The following is a 24,410-nucleotide window of genomic DNA, read 5'->3' as shown; positions in this document are numbered from 1 at the left end:
TAAAAATGGAGAACTAGATTCAATGAATGCTTTTATCAAAGTCTCAGAGACAATATAATAATATAGATAACATGAAGGAGAGATTTTACTTAAGATTTCCCTAGAACTTAGAATAAAAATAAAATATAACTCAGATATATTCACACACACTGACATACAGTTACATTTACATCTTTAAAACCTGATGGTGTAAACCTATGGTTGGAAAATATTTTCAGGAATAGAAAATTGGAGTTTGAGGCAAGTGTTTATTCCTTTACACAGAAACCAATCATCGAACAAAAAATTGTATGACGAAAATAAATCTGTATTATGAGGAACTCTAAAATATTAAAAATGTGGCAAGACAGGTTTAGCAAGACAGGTGTAGCAAGNTATAAAGTTTGTTTGTTTTTTAGCCATGAAACCTAGAAACAGTGAACAATATTTAGATTGATTTATCTATATAATTTATAAGATATCATTGGATATCACGCAACAAAAGGATCCTGAAGATCGCTTTTCTTTTCACAAATTCTTGTTTGAAATCCATATATCTGAGCAAACTAATAGATAGACTGATATTTCGAAGGTCTTTTCCATCAGGTTGCAAAGATATACGGATTAGAAAATTCAAATTTGTGCAATTAACTGAATTCCTTAATTTTGGATTAGGCATCGACTTAACTTAATATCCACAGTATAAATTTTAAATTGAAGGACTTAATTTAAGTTCCGGGAATAAACAGGAACTCCTCCATGCAAAAGATAATTAAACTTAAATTAACACTTGCATTGATGGGAACCCACTTTGCAGATTGAACAGATTGAAACTGTTAAACCAAGCTAAGAACATCGAGTTCCTCAATCAAAATTTGAGGCAAATCAGTCCATGAGTTATGATTGGACATACAAACAAATAAACAGAGATTTCTACTTTATCTTATCTACTTTCTAATTAAGATATCCTAGGACCAAAATTAAACAATTTAAACTGCCTACGGTCGGTTCAAATTTGAATCTCCGAATCAAATTTTTCCTTAATTTTTATGTTTGAATTAATGGTTCAAATTTGAACTGGCAGTTGGTAGTTCAGTGAAGTAGCTCAAATTCATTAAATTTGGCCCTTGGATGCTAATAATATCCAGATAATAAAGCAGCCTCTATTATCCTGGATCTCAATTAGTAAAGAAAGAAGAAAAATGTATAAGGGGGATATAATAACAATAACAATAAAGAATTCATTATTTCTTGATTATACCTTGGAGACTTTATATAAACGATTTACGGGATAGGAAGGTGTAGAAAAGAATAATATATTTGTATAGAGATAAAATGTATGGGAAAGATAAGATATGTATATAGTTCAGGGATGGGAAGCTTTGATATATGCAGATAAAGAAGAAGTTGACATTTAAATAGAACAAAGATGGTACAGGATGGATAAGATATGGGATGAAGAAGGTATGGGAAAAATACTATATGGAGAAGATATGGGAAGAGTGGGTAAGTTATGGGATGAAGAAGGTATGGGAAAAATACTAGATGGAGAAGATATGGGAAGAGTGGTTAAGAAATGGGATGAAGAAGGTATGGGAAAATACTGGATGGAGAAGATATGGGAAGAGTGGTTAAGATATGGGATGAAGAAGGTATGGAGAAAATACTAGATGGAGAAGATATGGGAAGAGTGGTTAAGATATGGGATGAAGAAGGTATGGGAAAATACTAGATGGAGAAGACATGGGAAGAGGGTAAGATATGGGAGGAAGAAGGTATGGAGAAATTACTAGATGGAGAAGATATGGGAAGAGTGGTTAAAATATGGTATGGAGAAAATGCTAGACGGAGAAGATATGTAAAGAGTAGGTAAGATATTGGATAAAGAAGTTATGGGAATTGAAAGGTGGATAAGATATGGGAAGCTAGGGTGGGTTAAGATATAGGATAGAGAATGTATGGAAAGAACAATAGATGGATAAAATATGGGAAGGGTGGGTTAAGATATAAATAAATAAATAATAAATTAATATTTTATTAGGCACATAAATATACATTTGCAAGGGTTAAACACACATTGATGAATTCTATGATTTTTACAATGCCGAGAAACCCGGAGAGCTCAATATCTGGATAACGAATGTATGGAAAGAACAATAGATGGATAAGATACGGGAAGAGTGGTTAAGATATGGGATGAATAAGATATGGGAAGGATAAAATATGGCAAGGATAAAATATGGTCTGGAAGATAAGATAAATATTGAATAGAAAAGGTTTAAAGATTAGTATAATTCTCTCTGCTCAGCAAAAACTAAGTTTGATCAGCAAAATTGGACTCGTATCTTAGAGACTCTGGATACCATTAGACAGATAAGGTGGGGGGGTAACCTGAAAATGTGACTTAAGTTTATATACAATAGAGGGAATATTACGGAAGTTTTTAAATCTTTTTTCTAATCTAAAAATTTCCTGCACCTTATTCTTAATCATTAAATAAAGCTACTAGCTTGGGAACCCAACTTTGCCTTGGAACAAAATTTTCTTATTAAGAGTCAATCTATTCAACTAAATATTTTTAAACCTAGCTAAAAACATTTCCCGTGGTTCGACAGAGTTTCCAAATAAAAATATGAGGCAAATCGGTTTAGGGGTTCCTGAGTTATGATCTTACATACAAACCCACAAATAGAGATTACTTATACTTTATATTTTTAGACAGATGACCTTATTTAATTTTCAGGTTGTTATTTTTATATTTCAGTATTTAACAACTTATCGTTATTCTTTCTAAAGAATAAAAATCAAGGCAGTATGAACTGGAGAGAGGGGGTGAGATAAAGAAAAAAATTTAATTTTAAAAAAGGAAACGAAGAACGGAATGAATGCAGGAAGGACGAACGGGATGAATGCAGGAAGGAAGAACGGGATGAATGCGGGAAGGAAGAATGGGATGAATAAGAGAAGGAAGAATGGGATGAATGAGGGAAGAAAGAATGGGATGAATGAGAGAAGGAAGAATGGGATGAATGAGGGAAGGAAGAATGGGATGAATGAGGGATGGAAGAATGGGATGAATGAGAGAATGAAGAATGGGATGAATGAGAGAAGGAAAAATGGGATGAATGAGAGAAGGAAGAATGGGATGAATGAGGGAAGGAAGAATGGGATGAATGAAAGAGGGAATAATGGGATGAATGAGGGATGGAAGAATGTGATGAAAGAGGGAAGGAAGAACGGGATAAATGAGAGAAGGAAGAATGGGATGAATGAGAGAAGGAAAAATGGGATGAATGAGAGAAGGAAGAATGGAATGAATGGGAGGATGAATGAAGGAAAGGACAATAGGGTAAAGGAAGAGTGTATTTATAATATCATCAATTCATCAAAATAATTTGTTGGACACGTTCTTGCCACTCTTCTATATTTACTAAATTACAAATTTCAATGTGTTATTTCTTTTTGTAAAAAAAAAAACGGCCAAATTTTCGGTTTTTATCAGTTACTATTTGGTGTTTAGTATATCATCAGATATATATCTATATGATGTTGGTATTGTGTGAGAAAAATATGTTTTTGACAGATAAATTATGTTTCAAGATTCATCAACTCTGTTAAAAGAAAAAGTAGATTTTATGGAAAACAGGGAGTCCCAGAGAAGTTCTCAATGAAAATTACTTTCCTGGAAGAACCTCCTTTTATCATTGGTAAGTATTGTTGGCAAAAATAGGTCTTAATCGGAAAAAGTAGGATTTAATCGAGTAAAGTAGGGTTTCATTCGGTAAAGTCTTTTTTTTTAGAAAATGTAGGTCAAATCAGAAAAAAGTAGAATTTAGTCGCGAAAAAAAGTAGACAATAAATCAGAAAATGTTCAGTTTAATCAGAACAAGTAGGGTCTAGGGAGGAGGCCGAATTTAAAGAATTTGAGCCGCGGTTTAAATTTAAGCCGTGGTTTAATTATGGTTGGTTTCACTTAAAAATGTATCAAATGTTTCAAGATTTAAGCCGACGCTCAATTTAAACCGGGTTTTGGCAGATTTAAGCCACGACTTAAATTCTTTAAATTCGGCCTCTGCCATCTATGTGTCTATCTATGAATCTATCTAATTTGTGAATCTAACTATCTATCTATCTAGTATCTGAGCCGGATCCTGTGTCTGGACGATGTTCTATGAACCGGGGAGTGGCCTGCCTGACTAGAAGGTAAGATTCATTCTTGTATACCTGGTTTCCTATTGAACTTGAAGGTTTATGCCTGTTTTCCTATTTCACTAGAAGGTGTATACCTGGCTTCCAATTTAACTAGAATGTGTATGCCTGGTTTCCTATTGAACTAGAAGGTGTATCCCTGGTTTCCTATTGAACTAGAAGGTGTATCCCTGGTTTCCTATTTAACTAGAAGGTGTATCCCTGGTTTCCTATTTAACTAGAAGGTGTATCCCTGGTTTCCTATTTAACTAGAAGGTTTATGCCTGTTTTCCAATTTCACTAGAAGGTGGCTTCCTATTTAACTAGAAGGTTTATACCTGGCTTCCTATTTAACTAGAAGGTGTATCCCTGGTTTCCTATTTAACTAGAAGGTGTATCCCTGGTTTCCTATTTAGCTAGAAGGTGTATCCCTGGTTTCCTATTTAACTAGAAGGTGTATCCCTGGTTTCCTATTTAACTAGAAGGTGTATCCCTGGTTTTCTATTTAACTAGAAGGTTTATACCTGGTTTCCTATTTAACTAGAAGGTGTGTCCCTGGTTTCCTATTTAACTAGAAGGTTTATACCTGGTTTCCTATTTAACTAGAAGGTGTATCCCTGGTTTCCTATTTAACTAGAAGGTGTATCCCTGGTTTCCTATTGAACTTGAAGGTTTATACCTGGCTCCCTATTTCACGAGAAGGTTTATATCTGGCTTCCTATTGAACTAGAAGCTAGATGTATACCTGATTTCCTATTAAACTAGAAGCTAGATGTATACCTGGCTTCCTTTATTCACAAGAAGCTAGGTGTCTCCCACGCTTCCTACAATATGTTTAGTGTTGAAAATGAAAAGTCTGAGAATGAAACCTTGACAAGAATGTGCTGCTCTGGTCTTCTTATTGACTTGCTCAGGTAACCATCTTATTGACTTGCTCAGGTAACGCTTGCTCAGGTAACCATCTTATTGACTTGCTTGACTTGCTCAGGTAACCATCTTATTGGCTTGCTCAGGTAACCATCTTATTGACTTGCTCAGGTAACCATCTTATTGACTTGTTTAGGTAACCACCTTATTTTAATTTCTATTATTTGTTCTAAATTTTTCGGGGTTCTTAAATTTTTTATTTCATCATATTTAACATTTAACCTTTTTTACTTTAATTTGGCCGCTATCTCTAATTTTATTATTATTTAATATTGCTTTTTTGATCTCTCCCTCACGAGTAATTGAATTTACAAATTTTACACAACCACTGAATATTAAATTTATACAACCACTGAATATTAAATTATTTTACACAACCATTGAACTCTAAAATATTAAANAATTATTTTACACAATCACTGAATATTAAATTATTTTACACAATCACTGAATATTAAATTATTTTACACAATCACTGAATATTAAATTATTTTACACAACCACTGAATATTAAATTGATAAATGTTTGAACAGTGCAAAATGGAAATAAAAATTTTGAAACTATATTCTTTGTAAATATATATCTTTATGAATATATTGAATACGAATATAGAATATATTCTTGGTGTGAAACATTAATAAGTGTTAGATAGAGAATAAAAAAAGTAGAAAATTGGCTTAAAATCTAATTTTGTTTACAAATATTATTTTCATTTCTATCCTGTCTTGTGAAATGATAGGGTTTAAATAAATTTTTGTATTTTGAGAAGCTTATCCTTTTCCCTTCTTTAATTAGATTAATGATTCTAATGAACCATCGTACAGCTAAAAGTAACATGGAGACAAATTGAATTATATATAAAATATGGTCAGGTTTAGGAGAGGCTGGTTTGGACTCATCAAGCTTGTAGGGGATTTATTTTAGAATTTTAGTTTTGGGAAAACTGAAGATTTTCATACTTGAGCTTTTCTTGATCTTCACAGGCATTTACATTCTTTACTTTCTCTGTATTAAAAAATAAGTACTGGCCATTCGTAACTAAAGAATTTTTAGTAATACATTTTGTCAAATACTCCATTTTTCTGTTTTGATGCAAATGGTTCTCATTAGCACTTAAGGGAAAGAAAACATAATGCAAAACAGACAAAATATCCATCTTAGTTTAAAATCTAGTTTTTTAGTCTTTAGTCATTAATTTTGACCCTTTTTGAGTTTTTTAGGTCAAAAAAAATATTTCCACTATACATATTCCCCGATATACAACGATTCCCTTTAAACTTTAATCTGATCACAAATAAGAAAGATATCGTCGTTTTCTTTTTTAAATTCTCACAACTTCCTCCTTTGTTTCTGCTGCAGAAAAAGATCATTCAATCAAAAGACAGAAAATGGTTATTTTATTCATTTTTGGTTTCGTTGTGTTCTAAATTTGACTAAATATATCTTGTTTCAGAAAGTTTGAGGATGATCTTGGCTTTAACTATGATCTTATCAGGAACGCATATAACAACTATTTTACAAAATAAAAAAATACTGTTTAATGTATTTAATATTGCTGTGATGCGTAGAGTGGATGATCCAAAGTGGGGAACCCTGGAGGTAATTTTATTAAATAAATTCCTAAAATTCTATATTTTCTAAGATTGGATTTTTTTTTATACAGAATTTACATCCCTTTCTTAGTAAGTTACAATTGCTGAAAAAGAAACTTTTAACAAATTGTTGAGTTTTTCACAACCCATGGCTACCTACGTTTTTCTGCCCAACTAAATCTCTGCGCGTAGACTGTATGTAGACCCGCTACCGGATTAAAAAATGCCAAACAAAATATTTGTGTAGACTGTAGACCCGCTACCAAATTAAAAAAAAATTGTAACATTTTGAAAGTTACGCAAGTTTAGCAAAGAAGTTTGAATTCTTTTTTCCATATTTATTAATATATTCATTATTCCAAAAAATCTGGTTTTTCAGATGTTTATGATTCTTCTTAATTGAAGAGAAAGTGATTGAACAAGTTTCTAATGTCTAGAATGGAAAGTGGAATGGTTTGATGGGAGTGTTGGTGAATAAGAAAACTGATATGGTTTTATCATCTCTCAAGGTATTATAAGTTTACCAGGAACCATCGCAAGTTTAGCAAAGAAGTTTGAATTCTTTTTTCCATATTTATTAATATATTCATTATTCCAAAAAATCTGGTTTTTCAGATGTTTATGATTCTTCTTAATTGAAGAGAAAGTGATTAAACAAGTTTCTAATGTCTAGAATGGAAAGTGGAATGGTTTGATGGGAGTGTTGGTGAATAAGAAAACTGATATGGTTTTATCATCTCTCAAGGTATTATAAGTTTACCAGGAACCAAATTTAATGAATTGGAGAGAGATCGCTAAACTACCTACCACAAGTTTAAATACTTTTCATTTGCTTATTGGCTCAAATCAGATTTAAGATTTTAAAAAAACCCTAATGTAAGGTCAGCTGATGCAAAAAAATTCGACAACAGTTCCTACCAATCATAGCGCCGCAAGGGAATTGAGTCTTTGTCACAAGCTCAAATTTTCTAATCCCTATATCTTAACAACTAAATGGCGTATACCTTTGATATTTCAAACTTTGATTATTTGATTTATCAGAATTCATAGCTTGAAATATCTAAGGTCTACGACATTGGGTTACAAAGATATGGGGATTAGAAAATCTGAGTTTGGGCCTGAGACTCAATTCCTTTGGGATTCATTAATCTATTGGCGGAAACAGAACTCGGTTCTTGGTTATACTGTAGGATAGTTTAAGATTTTAGAACTACTTTAAGTGAACCAGGCATTACAATTATGTGGTTGAACCATCTCCACGTAGTTTAACGACTTCTTACCAAAGCACTTCGAAATTACATTAACTTTTTGATCGAATTTACGAACTGAAGGTTATAAAAAAAAATACGAGAAACTACCTTTTTCCAGGCGGAAGGGGTTGCAATGTAAGAAAAAACCCTCCATAGCCTGATTAAGGGTGGGGCAAGCCCCCCTTATGAAGGCTTGCCACTCCCCTGTAGGGGGGGGGGAAGAAGTCCTTAACAGGGGTCCATATAGGTTCAAAAATAGCTATTGTTCTTGGCATTTAAAAAGAATTTTAAATAACACTCACCACCAGACTTAAATTTGCCCCCTTTTTTAACATTTGTAAACCTTTGTTTTTTTATAAGATTAAATAAAAAATTTTACCCAAAAATAAAGATTTAAGATTTCCCATACACAAATTGAAAAAAACTAAAGAAGTTCCTCAAAATAAAATTTGCCCAAAAAACAAAGATTTAAGATTGCCCCCAACTAAAAAAATTGTCCCCAAAAAATCAAATTTGCCCCTGAAATGTAGTTTAAGACTTTCCACACACAAATTTGCCCCAAACTGAATTAAAATTACCCCAAAATATCCTGAATTGGTAAGGTTGAGTATATATTTTTTATTTTTACAATATTTATATTTATAGATATTTATTTATTTGGCTTGAATAATTTGTTTGTTTAAATCCAATTAACGTCAATACGGCTGAACCGATTCCGATGGGTTCACAATTCTGTGTTGGATTTTACATACCCCAGAGAAGATTTATGACCAATCAAAATGAAAAAAATGTTTAATTGCCAATTGTTATTTGTAAGAAAGCCAATATAGCTCTTCGCTCATATATCTATTGGACCGAATTGGCTGATATTTTTAGGAAACCCATGGTTACCCCTGGGGGGTAACCGAGGTATGTCACGGGCAACGCCGGACACTTCAACTAGTAGATATTTGATTATGAACAATATGAAAAACTGAAACTGTAGATATGTCCATATAAAAAGTTCATGAAAGAGTTGCGAGGGCTTTATTCAGTAAAAAAAGATAGACGAGTTTATATTGTTGCAGTTTTACAATGCTCTGTTGAAAATTAGGTCAATTGCATGTTTCTTGGACAGATTTATGGGTCTCACTATAAATGAATACGTTGAAAAAAAATTTGTATTAAGATAAGCCGAGAACGTGAGAAGGATGTTGATTTTACTGTTCCCTTCCTGGAATCTGGGATTGCAATTGTTGTTGCAAAAAGAACTGGGATTATCTCTCCAACAGCTTTCTTAGGTTAGATCACGGGGCTGCCCAGTGTACAGTGTACAGTGTACTCAGAGCCGGACATTTAAAAAAGTATCGTTGAATGAAACTCTTGAGTTTACTTTTTTGAGGGTCTATACATTTGTATAGCTATTAATGTAAGAATGTAAAAACTATGAGACTAATTATATTAAATAATATTATAAACAAAACATTTGATATTTACAAAATTGACTAAACATATTAACGAAACCCGGGTTCCGACACCGGGTTTCATGACGATATTCTGTTCTAAAGGAATTGAGTCTTTGCCACAAACTCTGATTTTATAGTCCCGATTCTGTTAGATCAAATAATCTAAGTTTGAAATCTCAAAGGGTTACACCATTAGGCTGCAAAGATATAGGGATTGAAAATTTGAGTTTGTGGTTAAAACTCAATTCCTTGGGTGCACTGTACACTGTATATACACTGCAGTACAGTACTGCAGTATCCAGAAAATTTCTTGATATTAAATTTTTGATATAACGGATATATTTCAGAAGATGTTCATAGGTCAGAACTTTGGTTTAAGATAAATTACACTTATTCACAACGTTTGATCTTGATATGTATATACTTTTGAATTTGATGGATATGTACAAGTAATTAAAGGAATTAAGTCTTTGTCACAAACTCTGATTGTATAATCTCTACATCTCTGCAACCGATGTTGTATACCTTAGATATGTTAAGCTATAAATAATAATCTAAGTTTAAAATATTAAAGTTTTACACCATCAGGTTGCAAAGTGATTAGAAAATTTGAGTTTGTGACAAAGACTCAATTCTTTTGAAGTTATTCCTTTCGGGTTTCAACCATGGGATATCTAAACTATAATTTCAAAAGGATGACGTATTAAGAATCTATTAAATCCGCCGAATGATTAAGAGTTTCAACAAAGTTTACCGAAATGTTGCTGACTTTCATTATATATTAAATTTACAAAACTGTATCACTTGATTTTGTTTTAAAAAAGTGAAAGAGAAAATAGTTTAGCAAAATCTATTATCCCCGTTTAAGATTAATAGTTTTGTATTAAATCTGGGGAATTGTTTAATTTGGTAAGTTGAAAGCGTTTAGAATCAGGGCTGGGAACTTTATAGAAAACATTTCATTGATCGGAAAATTAAGAAATTAGTACAAAATTAATGAAATGAATTAAACGAATTTTGAACCATAACATTAAAGTTGTTTGGGGAGAAAAGTCTATATTAAAAAGAGTTTTAGAAATAGACCTTCTTTTGCAATCGTTTTTGTATCCAAATATAATTTAACTATTTTAACAAATTGATAATTAATGATAAATTTACAGAGCAAAACTATAGCTCAAAATAATAAAAGAAAAAACGGGAATTGTTTCAAAAATGAATAACGCGACTAGCTCTAGTCTTTCCACCTAGCAGTCTACTCTAGTCACAAGCTGTGCTCGACCTAACTCCAAGGAAACTTCATCGAACACTTTTATTTTAGGAGAATTTACTTTCAACTTTTTTCATCAGAATTCAATTTTCGTTCAAGTGAAAAGACAAATTGAACTATTTATTTTTAATATATATATTTTAGATTTTGACAAAACATAGCAGCTTTCCTTTCAGATTTTAATCATTTTGTAGAATAGAAAGGAACTGAGTTGTTAAACTCTGATTTTCTTACCCCTAAATGTTTGCATCTCGTTGGTCTCCATAAAAATTTTTTAAAAATTTTTACAACCCACTCTAATTGAAATAAAATATATCCCAATAAATGGTCTCCTTTGGTCTCCAATATCTTCATTGGTCTCCGTTGGTCTCCATATAATTATTACAAAAATTTGGTTACAAACCACTCTAATTTAAAATAAAAAAACATCCCGATAAATGGTCTCCATTGGTCTCCACTATGGTCTCCGTTGGTCTCCATAGAAAATTGACAAACTCAAAAACACATCAAATCCCGCTAAATGGTCTCCATTGGTCTCCAATATCTTGATTGGTCTCCATATAAATTTAAGGAAAAGTAAATTAAGACCCATTTTCTCGAAAAAGTAAATTACAGCTATCGCTCGGTCAAAATAATATCCAAATATCTTAACTTATCCGCTGCTCGGTTTTCTAAAGACTGAACAGTGAACCATACAGTATGTACGTTTCAAAACCGGTTTTCTTCACTACGTGCAATATTGGTAATTTTAATAAAAATTGTGTTTAGAACCATTTGACATAAACTCGTGGATGCTGGTGGTGTTGGTTGCTGTACAGGCTGCCGCGCTCTCCATTTTTATTTTCGAGTGGCTTTCTCCGGCAGGTAAACAAACTGATTCATTGATTGACAATCTATAAAGAATTTTCTCTATTTTCTGCAAGTCATTATTTTTTAAATCATTTTTGACATTACCAATGAAAAATTTGCGGATTATCCTGTATTCTTTTGTTCATTTTTTTATTCCTTAATTATATTGTGTACCTGGCTAAAGCACGGAACAAAATAAAATCTAAAAAATCTGAAACCTTCTGGATAAAGGGAAATGTCTGTCCAAAATAGGTATAACACTATAAACTAAAATAATAGTGTTATAAATTATATATAAAATTATAACTTATTTATAATTCTAAGTAAAATATTTAATCTAATCTATTTTTTTAATCTATTTGACTCAACAGCGAGAATTTGATAATATAAACCAGTGAAATGTTAATTACCTAATAAAATTAAACCCTCCCCATTCCTTCATTTTCGAATTTATGAATTATGAATTTCTCTTTCTAAATATTTATTTTAATTTACTTTATATAATTTTTCTATGTTTAAACTTGAAAATGAAAGTTATTTCATTTGAATTCAGAACTTTCGTGATAAAACTACAGTTCAAAACAGTTCTATCAGATCACAGTAAAATGTGTACATAAACCCTATCCCTCTAACCTTTAGAATAATATTGCTCACATTGATTACAAATTTTTGTCAACCTATATTTCTACTTACATGTACAGGGTGTACCAAAAAAACTCGAATAGAGCTTTTATCATAATTATTTTTCCAATAAGAACAATTTCTAAATCTATATAACCATTTTCCATCGCTGAACTTCAACTTTATAGGTTATAGCACCAAAATTGGAGCAGTAATTTCAAAGTTTTCTATTTGAAAAATTGTTTTAAAAAATTGGGACACCCTTTATAATACATCGTATGTTGTAAAAACCTTAGATATGTTAAAATTGCACAATTTGCTTTGTACAGTTTGAATTGAGTATATGATATCAAGGTTCTACTTAAGCGGGTTGCTAATAAGCATGGATAAGTAAGAATTTGGATGATATGTGTAATATATGGATGATATCTGGATGATATTTGGGTGATATTTGGATGATATGTGGGTGATATCTGGATGATATGTGCGTGATATCTAGATGGTATCTTATAGATGATAGGTGATATCAACCACATATCATCCAGGTGATATCAGCCACATATCATCCAGGTGATATCACCCACATATCATCCAGGTGATATCACTCACATATCATCCAGGTGATATCACCCACATATCATCCAGGTGATATCACCCACATATCACCAATCCAATCCAGTATTTTTCTTCACAAATTCACCCAATCATATATGTTATACTGTATTAACTTACCGTTAAACCTGTTACAAGACTGTCTAAGTTGAACTTCTTTTTATCAAAAAATCAAGAAGTTACTGACATTGATTCTAATTACTAAATTCTCACTTAAAAATACATTTTTGTAAAGTTGAGGTTTCGTGAAAATATTGACACAGAAACGGAATTCAAAAAGTCGAGTTTAAATCGAGTTTATGCACCCGAATTTCAACCAGTTGGTGACTTGATAAAAACTGGGATTAGGACAACTAGTTATCATCTAGTTGTATCATCTAGTTGTGTTTCCTGGACCCCAACAGGGGCGCTACACTACCAACTAAATATTACAGGATATGAAGGTTCTACCAACTACAATATTACAGGATATTATATGAAGGTTCTACCAACTAAAATATTACCGGATATGATATGAAGGTTCTACAACTACAATATTACAGGATATGATATGGAGGTTCTACCAACTAAATATTACAGGATATTATATGAAGGTTCTACCAACTAAAATATTACAGGATATGATATGAAGGTTCTACAACTACAATATTACAGGATATGATATGAAGGTTCTACCAACTAAATATTACAGGATATGATATGAAGGTTCTACCAACTAAATATTACAGGATAGGATATGAAGGTTCTACAACTAAAATAATACAGGATATGATATGAAGGTTCTACAACTAAATATTACAGGATATGATATGAAGGTTCTACAACTAAATATTACAGGATATGATATGAAGATTCTACCAACTAAATATTACAGGATATGAAGGTTCTACAACTAAATATTACAGGATATGATATGAAGGTTCTACCAACTAAATATTACAGGATATGATATGAAGGTTCTACCAACTAAATATTACAGGATATGAAGGTTCTACCAACTAAATATTACAGGATATGAAGGTTCTACAACTAAATATTACAGGATATGATATGAAGGTTCTACAACTAAATATTACAGGATATGATATGAAGGTTCTACAACTACAATATTACAGGATATGATATGAAGGTTCTACAACTACAATATTACAGGATATGATATGAAGGTTCTACCAACTAAATATTACAGGATATGAAGGTTCTACCAACTAAATATTACAGGATATGATATGAAGGTTCTACCAACTAAATATTACAGGATATGATATGAAGGTTCTACAACTAAATATTACAGGATAGGATATGAAGGTTCTACAACTAAAATAATACAGGATATGACATGAAGGTTCTACAACTAAATATTACAGCATAGGATATGAAGGTTCTACAACTAAAATATTACAGGATAGGATGTGAAGGTTCTACAACTAAATATTACAGGATATGAAGGTTCTACAACTAAATATTACAGGATATGATATGAAGGTTCTACCAACTACAATATTACAGGATATGATATGAAGGTTCTAACAACTAAATATTACAGAATATGATATGAAGGTTCTACCAACTAAATATTACAGGATATGAAGGTTCTACCAACTACAATATTACAGGATATGATATGAAGGTTCTACGACTAAAATATTACAGGATATGATATGAAGGTTCTACCAACTAAATATTACAGGATATGATATGAAGGTTCTAACAACTAAATATTACAGGATATTATATGAAGGTTCTACCAACTAAAATATTACAGGACATGAAGGTTCTACCAACTAAAATATTACAGGATATGAAGGTTCTACCAACTAAAATATTACAGGATATGATATGAAGGTTCTACCAACTAAATATTACAGGATATGATATGAAGGTTCTACAACTGAATATTACAGGACATGAAGGTTCTACCAACTAAATATTACAGGATATGATATGAAGGTTCTACAACTAAATATTACAGGATATGATATGAAGGTTCTACCAACTAAATATCACAGGATATGATATGAAGGTTCTACAACTAAATATTACAGGATATGATATGAAGGTTCTACAACTAAATATTACAGGATATGAAGGTTCTACCAACTAAATATTACAGGACATGAAGGTTCTACCAGCTAAAACAACTAAATATTACAGGATATGAAGGTTCTACCAACTACAATATTACAGGATATGATATGAAGGTTCTACAACTAAATATTACAGGATATGAAGGTTCTACCAACTAAATATTACAGGATATGATATGAAGGTTCTACAAACTAAAATATTACAGGATATGATATGAAGGTTCTACCAACTAAAACTGGACATAGGTTCTCCTTGTTCCGAACCTACTGGTTGGTCTGTGCAGTACTGTTCCAGGTACACAGAACGAAATATTTTCAATAGTTGATAATTTATAACTGTACACTGTACAGTGTAGTTGTATGTACACAACTGAAGTGTCCGGCGCTTTGCCCTTGGAATTTCAAAAACACTAGAAATTTTAAATGAAAAAAAATCTGCCAATTTGGCCAGCTAACAAATGTTTGTATATTTGTTTTTATATTACATATATTTTAGCAGTTTAGCTATAGCTGGCCAACCTGCTGGACCTTTGCTGAATTTTTTTAAGTGAACCCATGGGTTCCCGTGGGGTAACGGGGGAAGAGGGTATCCATGGGTTCCCTCAACAAATGTCATCATATTCGGTCCAATATGCTTTAAACATATTTTATTTTCTATATGTTATATAAGCCATGGACAAAAATATATATTTGATCTTATTTGATTTGAGATTTGTTTACAATAAACTTGTAGGAATACTGTAAACAAAGCTGTTGGAGTGTCTAGCAAGGAGTATAACAGGAACTCCCAAAGTGTACTGCAATTTTAAACACACACACAGTACTGCCAGGCTAAGCTTTGTTTACATTCCTGCTAGAAAGTTTCGTACACATTATTCATTTTATGGAAGTTTCTTTTAGATTCCTTAGTTCAAAATTCATTCTTTACATTTATCTTGGTTATTAAGCAAATTTATTTTTTAGGATTATGCAAGAGAATTATTTCAACATCTAACACAAGTTGTAAAGGAATTGAGTTTTTGCCACAAACTCTGATTTTCTAATCCCTATATCTTTACAACCCAATATTGTAGACATTTGATATTTCAAACTTTGAATTCTGTTGGATCAAATAATCCAAGTTTGAAATATTAAAGGTTTTAACCATCAGGTTGTAAAGATATAGAATTTAACAATTTGAGTTTGTTGCAAAAACTCAGTTCCTTTGATTAATTTTAAGATTTTTTTAGGCCTCTGTTCAAGTTGATTGTCCTAGAGGACTTACATCTAGGTAAAAAGAGATCTATATTCATAACCCNCCCTTCTCCCAAGAATGTATATCCTCCTATTGCGTATTTGTAAAATAAAGAGAGAAAAGTGTTTTTTTATAAATCAAAATATTAAGATTATTTTTTTATTTAAACGATCCATCATAATACTTTAGTTTTCAGAAACTTATAAGAGATGGAATCCCACTCAACATTTGATAGAAACAAACATAAAACCTCTTTATTTGATTATTCTTTTTATTAACAGTCCCAAGAAAATATTCTTACTAAATTGTCCCAACAAAATGTACTTACTAAATTGTCCCAAGAAAATTTTCTTACTAAATTGTCCCAACAAAATGTACTTACTGAATTGTCCCAAGAAAATATACTTACTAAATGGTCCCAACAAAATATTACTTACTAAATTGTCCCAACAAAATGAACTTACTAAATTGTTTCAAGAAAATATTCTTACTAAATTGTCCCAACAAAATGTACATTCTAAACTGTCCCAACAAAATTTTCTCACTGAATTGACCAAAGAAAATATGCTTACTAAACTATCCCAACAAAATATTATTACTAAGTTGTCCCAAGAAATGATATAATTCTAGTGCTAGAGAGTAGGGTTGGGATTTGTTTAAAAACGATCTAAAGTGTCCCAAGAAAATACACTTACTAAATTGTCTTAATAAAATGTATTTACTAAATGGCCCACACAAACTGTACTTACTAGCGTATCTCAGCAATTATACTCACTAAATTGGCACAGCGAACATACTTACTAAATTGTGCCAACAAAACATACGTACGTACTAACTTGTCTTAGAAAATATTACGCTAGCAAACATACCCACTAAATTGTCGCAGCGAACATACTTACTGAATTGTCCCAACGAACATACTCACTAAATTGTCCTAGCAAACATACTAACTGAATTGTCCCAAAAACATTTTTTCTAAATTGTTCCATCAAGACATACTTACTAATTGTCCGAACAAAATGTCCTAACAAAATATTGTCCCAAAAAATCTTATTATTATTATTTACTGAATTGCCTTAGCAAGACCTGTAATTCAACTGGAAAAAATTAATCCATCAACTAACAGATTTTTTCCAGGTTTATGTCGAGTATTTGGGCACTGTTCGCAGTCGTCTTCCTTGCCATCTACACTGCGAACCTTGCCGCGTTCATGATTCCTCGGAAGGAATATCATGACCTCACCGGACTCACGGATTCAAGGGTAATTCTTTTTCTTTAAAGGGACTGTACACGTAGTTACGAATTAAGACGGTATCCCTTTAAACCTTTTGTTTGTGCAGAAATTAAGAAAATAGTCTTAACTTTCTTTGTAAAAATGATGATTTCCATCGATCGCTTCTCCATTACACTGTGATTTTGCCAGGCTACATTTTTTTGCATGAAACGTGCTTGGTTGACTTTAAACTGAATAGCCTGACGGGACAGTACAATGGGCTGCACCGGCACGGATCATTTAACTTATTGAGCGGGGTGATTAAAGTGGATAAAATCCAAGAGACGGAAAGCTAGAACTTAAAAATATATTTATCCTCAAGATAAAAAAACGATATTCTCTTCTTGTTACTGGAAAATGGTTTAAAGAGGATCGTTGCAAATAGACAAGCCACTCTTTAAACAGGGTCAATAGAAATTGCGTCAACAGTCCCTTTTAAACCAGAAGTATTTATTATTTTGAATATGGATATCCTCTGAGAATAAAAGAGGCGGCACTTGGTCGACTTTGCATAAACAGTTCTCTATAAAATAAGCTAGTGGGGTGGGTCAAATAGGACCAATGATAGGCCGGGTACTGTCAAAGTCTGGCCGCGCCATTAAAGTTGAAAACGAGCCGGCATAGGATATGGTCGGGCCAGTACTTATAGCGCGTCACTAAGGATGGTACAAGGGGTTGGTCCGGTTCGAACTCAAATTGACCATAGTACACCGTGAGTGATCCAAAATGTGCACTCTCGTGCACGCATAATTCTATGTCTAGAGCTACAATAATGTATGCGTGAGGTAGTAAGATAAAGTTTAAGGCCAAGGCATTGCGACAGTTCAAAGTCAACCCAGTTCTAAAAAAAGAATAAACAATTTTCATAGCTGATCTTAATTAATAAAACAATTTGGAATAAACACTTCAAATGTGTTAAAAGACTCATTTAAATTTAAAATTCGGTGATGGTGATGGAGCAAACCTCTGTAGAGTAAAACAAAGTAGATGTTATTTCCACATTTAAATCAATATTATTCTAAAGTTACCGGAAGCTAGCTTTTATCCTTTCCCCCCTATTATTAGTTGTCCAGAATGTTTAAATTAAATTCTTGATTTCTTAATAAAATCCTTCTCAGAATCCCCTCTGTTATATTATTATTTGGTAAAAAGAATAAACTTTCTTAGTTTGTAACCAAGACATTTCTAGAATATAGAACTAAGAAATTATTCTTCTCATCTATCTTATCTTAAAAACTTATTTTTGTATTTTATTTTATAATATAAGAGGGAAAATTTATTCTTTCCTGTCTATACAGTGGTAACTAGAAAACAGTGAAACGGTTTTCGTATTTATTCTTGCTTTTGATTATATAAAAGGTTCCTTAGGATTTTCCCATTTGTAACTTGGGTTATTATTCGTTTTGAAAACGATCGTTAACGAAGGGTCGTCGTTTACGATCGTTAACGAAACGACGTGTTTTATTAAAACGATCATTTTGAAATACGATCGTTTTTAAAAACGATCGTTTTAAAACGACCATTTTTAAAAACGATCGTTTCGTTTTCGATTTTTCGTCGTCGTTTAAAAAAAAAATGAAAACGTTAACATCCCTAGATCTTATCCTTTCTAAAAATGTTTCCTGCTGCAGTCAGAACTTATGTCTTGTGAATCTTGGGATCATCATTGATCACCATCTTATCCATCTTCTATATCCTTGCAAGAATAACTTATTCGAGGGACCAAGCATTGATCCTCAAATTTAAAAGTACCCACATCTGATATCGAGATCAATTGTTTAAGATTAACACAAAAGTTTCTATTGTCGAACATTTTAAAAAATATTTCAGTTATAACTATTAATAATTGCAACATTTCTTGATAAAAAAAGAAAGAAAATTGCTGACTAGAATTCCACTGTTTTCTGCTTATCACTGTATAGTGTATTCATTACCTTACATTTTAACTTATTACTTTGGTTTGAAGCCAATTAAAAAGTGCAAAAGAAACTAAATATTGACATCTCAAAAACAAAGGTAGATAATCACTCCTGTATGCCGAGTCCATTGTAGTGCCTGATCCAATCAGGGTTCAGCCATGTGTTTGGTGTCTATTCTGAACCAATAGAAATAGCATGGCGGTAACATCTATCTTTCTATCTATCTCATTATCCAATTAGAGATAAAACAGTAAATGGAAATATTTACTTCTACTAAAACTATAGTGATATATATACCTATACTAAAACACAATTTGGTTAATTATATTTCTAGAAATTGCCTTTGTGCAGGAAATTTTCTGTTGTGCAAACAAAAATTTTTGAAATGGAAAAACTAGGAAATGCTTTCAACAACAGTTTTTCTGTGCAAATAGTTTGATTTCAAATATTAAGTTTGTTGGGTAGTTTTTAAACAATCATTTTTGATAAAAAATAAAGTAGGTTTTATATATCTATACATACAAATATATATATATATATTTATATATCTATACATACAAATAGCCAAATCTTTTGGATTAAGACATAAACGAATAAATATAAAGAAAAGAATAAAATTTCTAATTTATGCAAATTTGCAAATATGCAATTCCGTAGGTTTCGCATACATATCAGAAAATTGCATTTTCTCTCCCTCCCGTTAGCCTCCTCTTTCCATAGTTCCTAGCTATATCATAATAGATTTGTAGAACTCAAAGAAAGGAGTGACTCGAAGAAGCTAAGCAACAATCTACCAGGGACGGAACTTGAAGGGTATTTGTTCCCCCAACTAATGATCCAGATTACTACAGCTTTCACATATTCAGCACACAAAAACCGTCTCCAAAGAATCGATAACAATGAAAATCTCAATATTTCCAGAAAAAATACATATTGTGAAAATAATGTTTATAATGAAAAAAGTCTTACGATCTATTAGCTTGAAGACGGGCACAAATTGGATATAACAAGATTATCTCAAAGATTTAACGCTGAAATACGCACATAATAATCTAAAAACCTAGTAGTTTCTTCGCGCAAATTTTTATATTAGGCTTTTACAATTTTTTAAATGATTCATTCTTTTTAAATTTTCTGATTGGTCCCTAAACCTTAATTTACATCCTTAAACGATCCGAAAAGATGTGGGACATCCTGCAGACCCAGACTGCTTTGAAAAATTGCATTAATTTTCAAGATTTTAAAGTGTCACAACACTTTGCCCTTTCATTTTAACAAACTCAATTATACTTTTGTGTTCCTCTAGACAGTTGACATGGATATCTTTGAAATATTTTTAGTGTTAGTTTTATGAAGTATATGGTAAAGTTCCCATCGAGCTTGCAAACACCCAATCACTATGTCCTACCCCCCCCCCCTTCACCCCTTCTCCCGGCAATCCTTCCATTAAAAAAATGTAGCTCTAACTATCAACATAAGTTTGTGAATCATTTATAGTGCCTTAAACAAGAGTTATTGGGTTGGAACCCTTTATATTGTTAATCCCTAGAGTTAAATCATTTCTGAGCTCTCAGTTTACGGGGGCGGAGTCCGACAGAGGATTTCTCAGCCAGGGGGGTGATATCTTTTAGGTACACAAAAAAATCTCTAAATAGGAACCAAAAATTCTGATGTGTTTCATTTTTGGTTCAGGATCACCGTGTGAAACGTAGTGAGTGAGGCAGGGGGTTTCGAGGGGGGCTAGAAAATTTTGTAGTTTTGGTATGAAAGCTAGTAATTTTAGCTTGATTTTTTTGTTATTTAAAATATTTTTTTTTATTTTTCAGTCCGCCCTTGCTCTCAGATATACAAGTTAGCTTTTGTATCACAGATTAACAGTACTTAATCGTTTTGATTTAAAAATTTCCATCTTGATAATCGAGTTTAGAAATTGCAGATAAATACTGTTCATCGCATTCAAAAGATCCGACCTCAGGTCACTTTGCGCCGTAACATTTTCATAAAAAAGCAATGATGAAGAAAACTGTAATTTCCAGATAGGAAAACCCGCGAGGTATAAAGTCTTTAGATTTATTAAAAAAATGAAGTTGCAACCTTTATCTTTGTTTATTTACAACCTTAGACTGACATGCAATCGCGATCTTATCAAAATTAAATCACATCCTAGAAAAATAGTTTTAAATCTGAAATTTATTTTTAATTTAAAACTGAATTTAGTTTGTTAACCTCCCAAAGAAAATGAAAAACATCTCATTGAATAAACGACGAGGGAAGTAATAAATATTGAAAAATGTTTGATAACACTTTGAGCAAACATTGTAAATATATCCGTAATAAATGGAATAATCTCGAAAAGGAATTGGTTTTTGTCAAAAACTCTGATTTTCTTCTCCCTATAGCTTTGCATTTGAATGTCGGAAACCTTAGATATTTCAAACTATGAATCATTTTAGATCAAATAGTTTGAAATATTAAAGGTTTACACTATTAGGTTGAAAAGATGTGGCGATTGTAGAATCATAATTTGTGGCAAAAACTCAGTTCCCTTAAAAAGGTTTTTTTTTAAAACAAGTCTTTGATATGTGCAGATCGGTATGCAAAAACAATTTTTCATCATATAAATCGTCCTCCATGGAAACTTTATAGATTTAGCTTCCTATATTTTTGCTGCGCCCTTTTTTACGACAAATCTTTTAGATGTTTTTTATTTATTCTGCACTTTATCATGCACTTGGGAAGCCATTTTTGCCCAGGGTACTCATAGTTACTCCCGCCGTTTACCCGCGCTTGGTCGTAAATTAGGATTTTAGCTATTTTTCCCTGTAAATGTCGACCCACTTAACTCAAAACCAAGTTAAGAACATTCACGTGGTTCTCCCGAATTCCACAATCAAAAATAGGTGAGGCTAATCGGTCCAAGCTTTCATGAGTAATGATTGGACATCTAAACATCAAACAGAGATTACTACTTTATGTATATCCATGCCTTTGAGCTCAATTTATAATTTATAGCAGTAAGTAATTGTCGTGCTACAGTTTAAAAATAAATGTAGATTATAGTGTTTTACTTAAAAGTTTAATTAATTCCCGGATTTTCTAAAATAAATTAGGATATTTCAAGAATATCTTTTCAGTAATGACTAAATTAAATTTGAAAAAAAAACTATTTTTTATTTCTGCTTTGTCGTAAAGCTTTTAATATCTAGAAATTGTATCAAAACAAGTGCACAAACATTTGATAAAATTACCTAAAACTAAATTATTTGGCACATCTAGGGTTTAAGTTTGTTATGTATATCAAAGGTTCTCGTCTTTTTAACTTGGCCAAGGCTTGGGTTGGGAAAAAAAATTATTTGAAAAGTTATGAATCCTTCCGAAAAAAGATTTTCTGTCTAAAAACTGTATAGCACTGCGAAAGTAAATAACATTGTTATGAATAAATATTAATATATATTCATTATACAATGTAGACAAGAAAAACTCATTTAATAGTATACCTTGTACTACAGTTTCCACTTTAGATTTCTCCTTGTATATATATATATATATATGTATATATAAGGAGTTAGAACAGGCTCTCTCCCTGTCTTGTAATTCAAAACGTTATGCGTGTAACACCATTGGGCCTTTTTTCAGGGTTATTGTGAACGAAAAACCCCTAAACCTTGAAAAGACGACCTCTAGTGTTCTATCTGTATTGTTATTAATCTATGGTTCCACTTTTTAGATTAGTAATCCTCAAAGCCATAAACCTCCACTCAAGTTTACCACTCTACCCTACTCCCATGCTTACGTAAGTACATGATAATAATGATAATAATGATCATAATGATCATAATGGTAAAAATGATAATGATGATAACAATATGATAATAATGATAATAAGGAAAACAATGATAATAGTAATGTTTATACGATAATAATATTGATTATATTAATATTGATAACGCTAAAAATGATGGTAATAATAATGATGATAAAATAATAAATAATTCTACAATATGTTTCTTTGACCAATAAGAAAGCATAAAATCTCTAGATTGATAGAGAACGAGTTCAACTTAATCCTTTAAAAGTTTTCAGCTGAGTTAACTAATACAACCTTGTCTAATGAGGTTATATACTCTAGATGTGCTCCAGTGTAGGTAAAAACGACCGTTATAGCAATGAACACTCTAAATCCTCTTATGACGTCACTGCTTATTTTAAAAATAATAAATTTTGCGGCTCACGAAGTATAAACGAACTCAAAAATTGAAAACTTGAATTAGAATTGCATTGTTTAGCTTCAAACTTGTTAGCAATATCAATATTTGTTAATTGTGATGATTGTTAATTAAGTATCAGTGACGTCATGAGGATTTAGAGTGTCATTGCAAATAAAGACGACATTTACCTACATTGTAGTGCATCCAGAATATCTATCCTTAAATACAACCTTTGTTAAACTAGTGTTGACGTTCAGGTAACCCTGCAGAAGTACCATGCCGAGGTGTACGACCACATCAAGTCCAACAAACTGATCTTTAACACATCAGAGCATGCGGTCCAGGCGGTTAAAGAAGGGTGGGTACCATTACACAGTGGTGACCAGAAAACAAGGAAATTATTGTCGTCTTCTTTTAATCTTTTAATCGCTTGGGATTTTGCAATCAATGATTTATTTTCCATAGATGTGCTCTAAATATTGTATAGTTGAAACAATTTCAAATTTCAAAATGTTGGCGAATATACTAGAGAAAAGAATGAAACTAGACGACAGACATTTCACTGTTTATTTCTTACAACTGTATTGCACAGTTTTTCCTCAGATTACCAAACGAAAAGGAACTGAATACTTGCCTAAAACTCAATTTTTTTAAACAGAAAAACCCCCAATACGTCTTGCCTTGGACATTTTTATTTCCGCGGACTGTAGTTGATCAATAACTATAAATATTATAAACTATGAAACCTGATGGCGCAAACCTTAAAAATTCATCCGTAAAGCGGCATTTTTTCTTTTCCACCTTCTAACATTTTATTTAAAGTGTATTCCATAAAATGACGGTCAGACTCAGTTTGATAGTTTAAACAGTGTTAACCAGAAAACTCTGAAATAGAAGACGACTTTTCGAATCAAGTAATAATTTTTAAAGTAAAATAAGCATTAGGCACAGCAATTGT

At 31.9% G+C, this 24,410-nt stretch overlaps 1 protein-coding gene across 1 annotated transcript; it reads left to right on the top strand.

Annotated features, from left to right (window-relative positions):
- Positions 1 to 1,418: 1,418 nt before the first annotated feature.
- LOC111715589 (glutamate receptor ionotropic, NMDA 2C) lies at positions 1,419 to 23,810 on the top strand (the record flags this gene model as incomplete). Its single annotated transcript, XM_023490952.1, has 15 exons — positions 1,419 to 1,631; positions 2,846 to 3,328; positions 3,563 to 3,686; positions 4,116 to 4,182; positions 5,007 to 5,081; positions 6,549 to 6,590; positions 6,664 to 6,694; positions 7,125 to 7,196; positions 9,106 to 9,217; positions 11,418 to 11,513; positions 15,025 to 15,113; positions 16,048 to 16,088; positions 17,190 to 17,313; positions 22,972 to 23,037; positions 23,710 to 23,810. Coding segments are annotated over exons 1-15 (1,736 nt in total), but the record flags the coding sequence as incomplete, so codon positions are not given.
- Positions 23,811 to 24,410: the final 600 nt, after the last annotated feature.

The sequence above is a fragment of the Eurytemora carolleeae genome, unplaced genomic scaffold, assembly GCF_000591075.1.
Source record: "Eurytemora carolleeae unplaced genomic scaffold, Eaff_2.0 scaffold1823, whole genome shotgun sequence".
Classification (NCBI taxonomy): domain Eukaryota; kingdom Metazoa; phylum Arthropoda; class Copepoda; order Calanoida; family Temoridae; genus Eurytemora; species Eurytemora carolleeae.
Note: the sequence above shows the minus strand (reverse complement) of the source record. Positions and strands in the feature narration are given on the sequence as shown.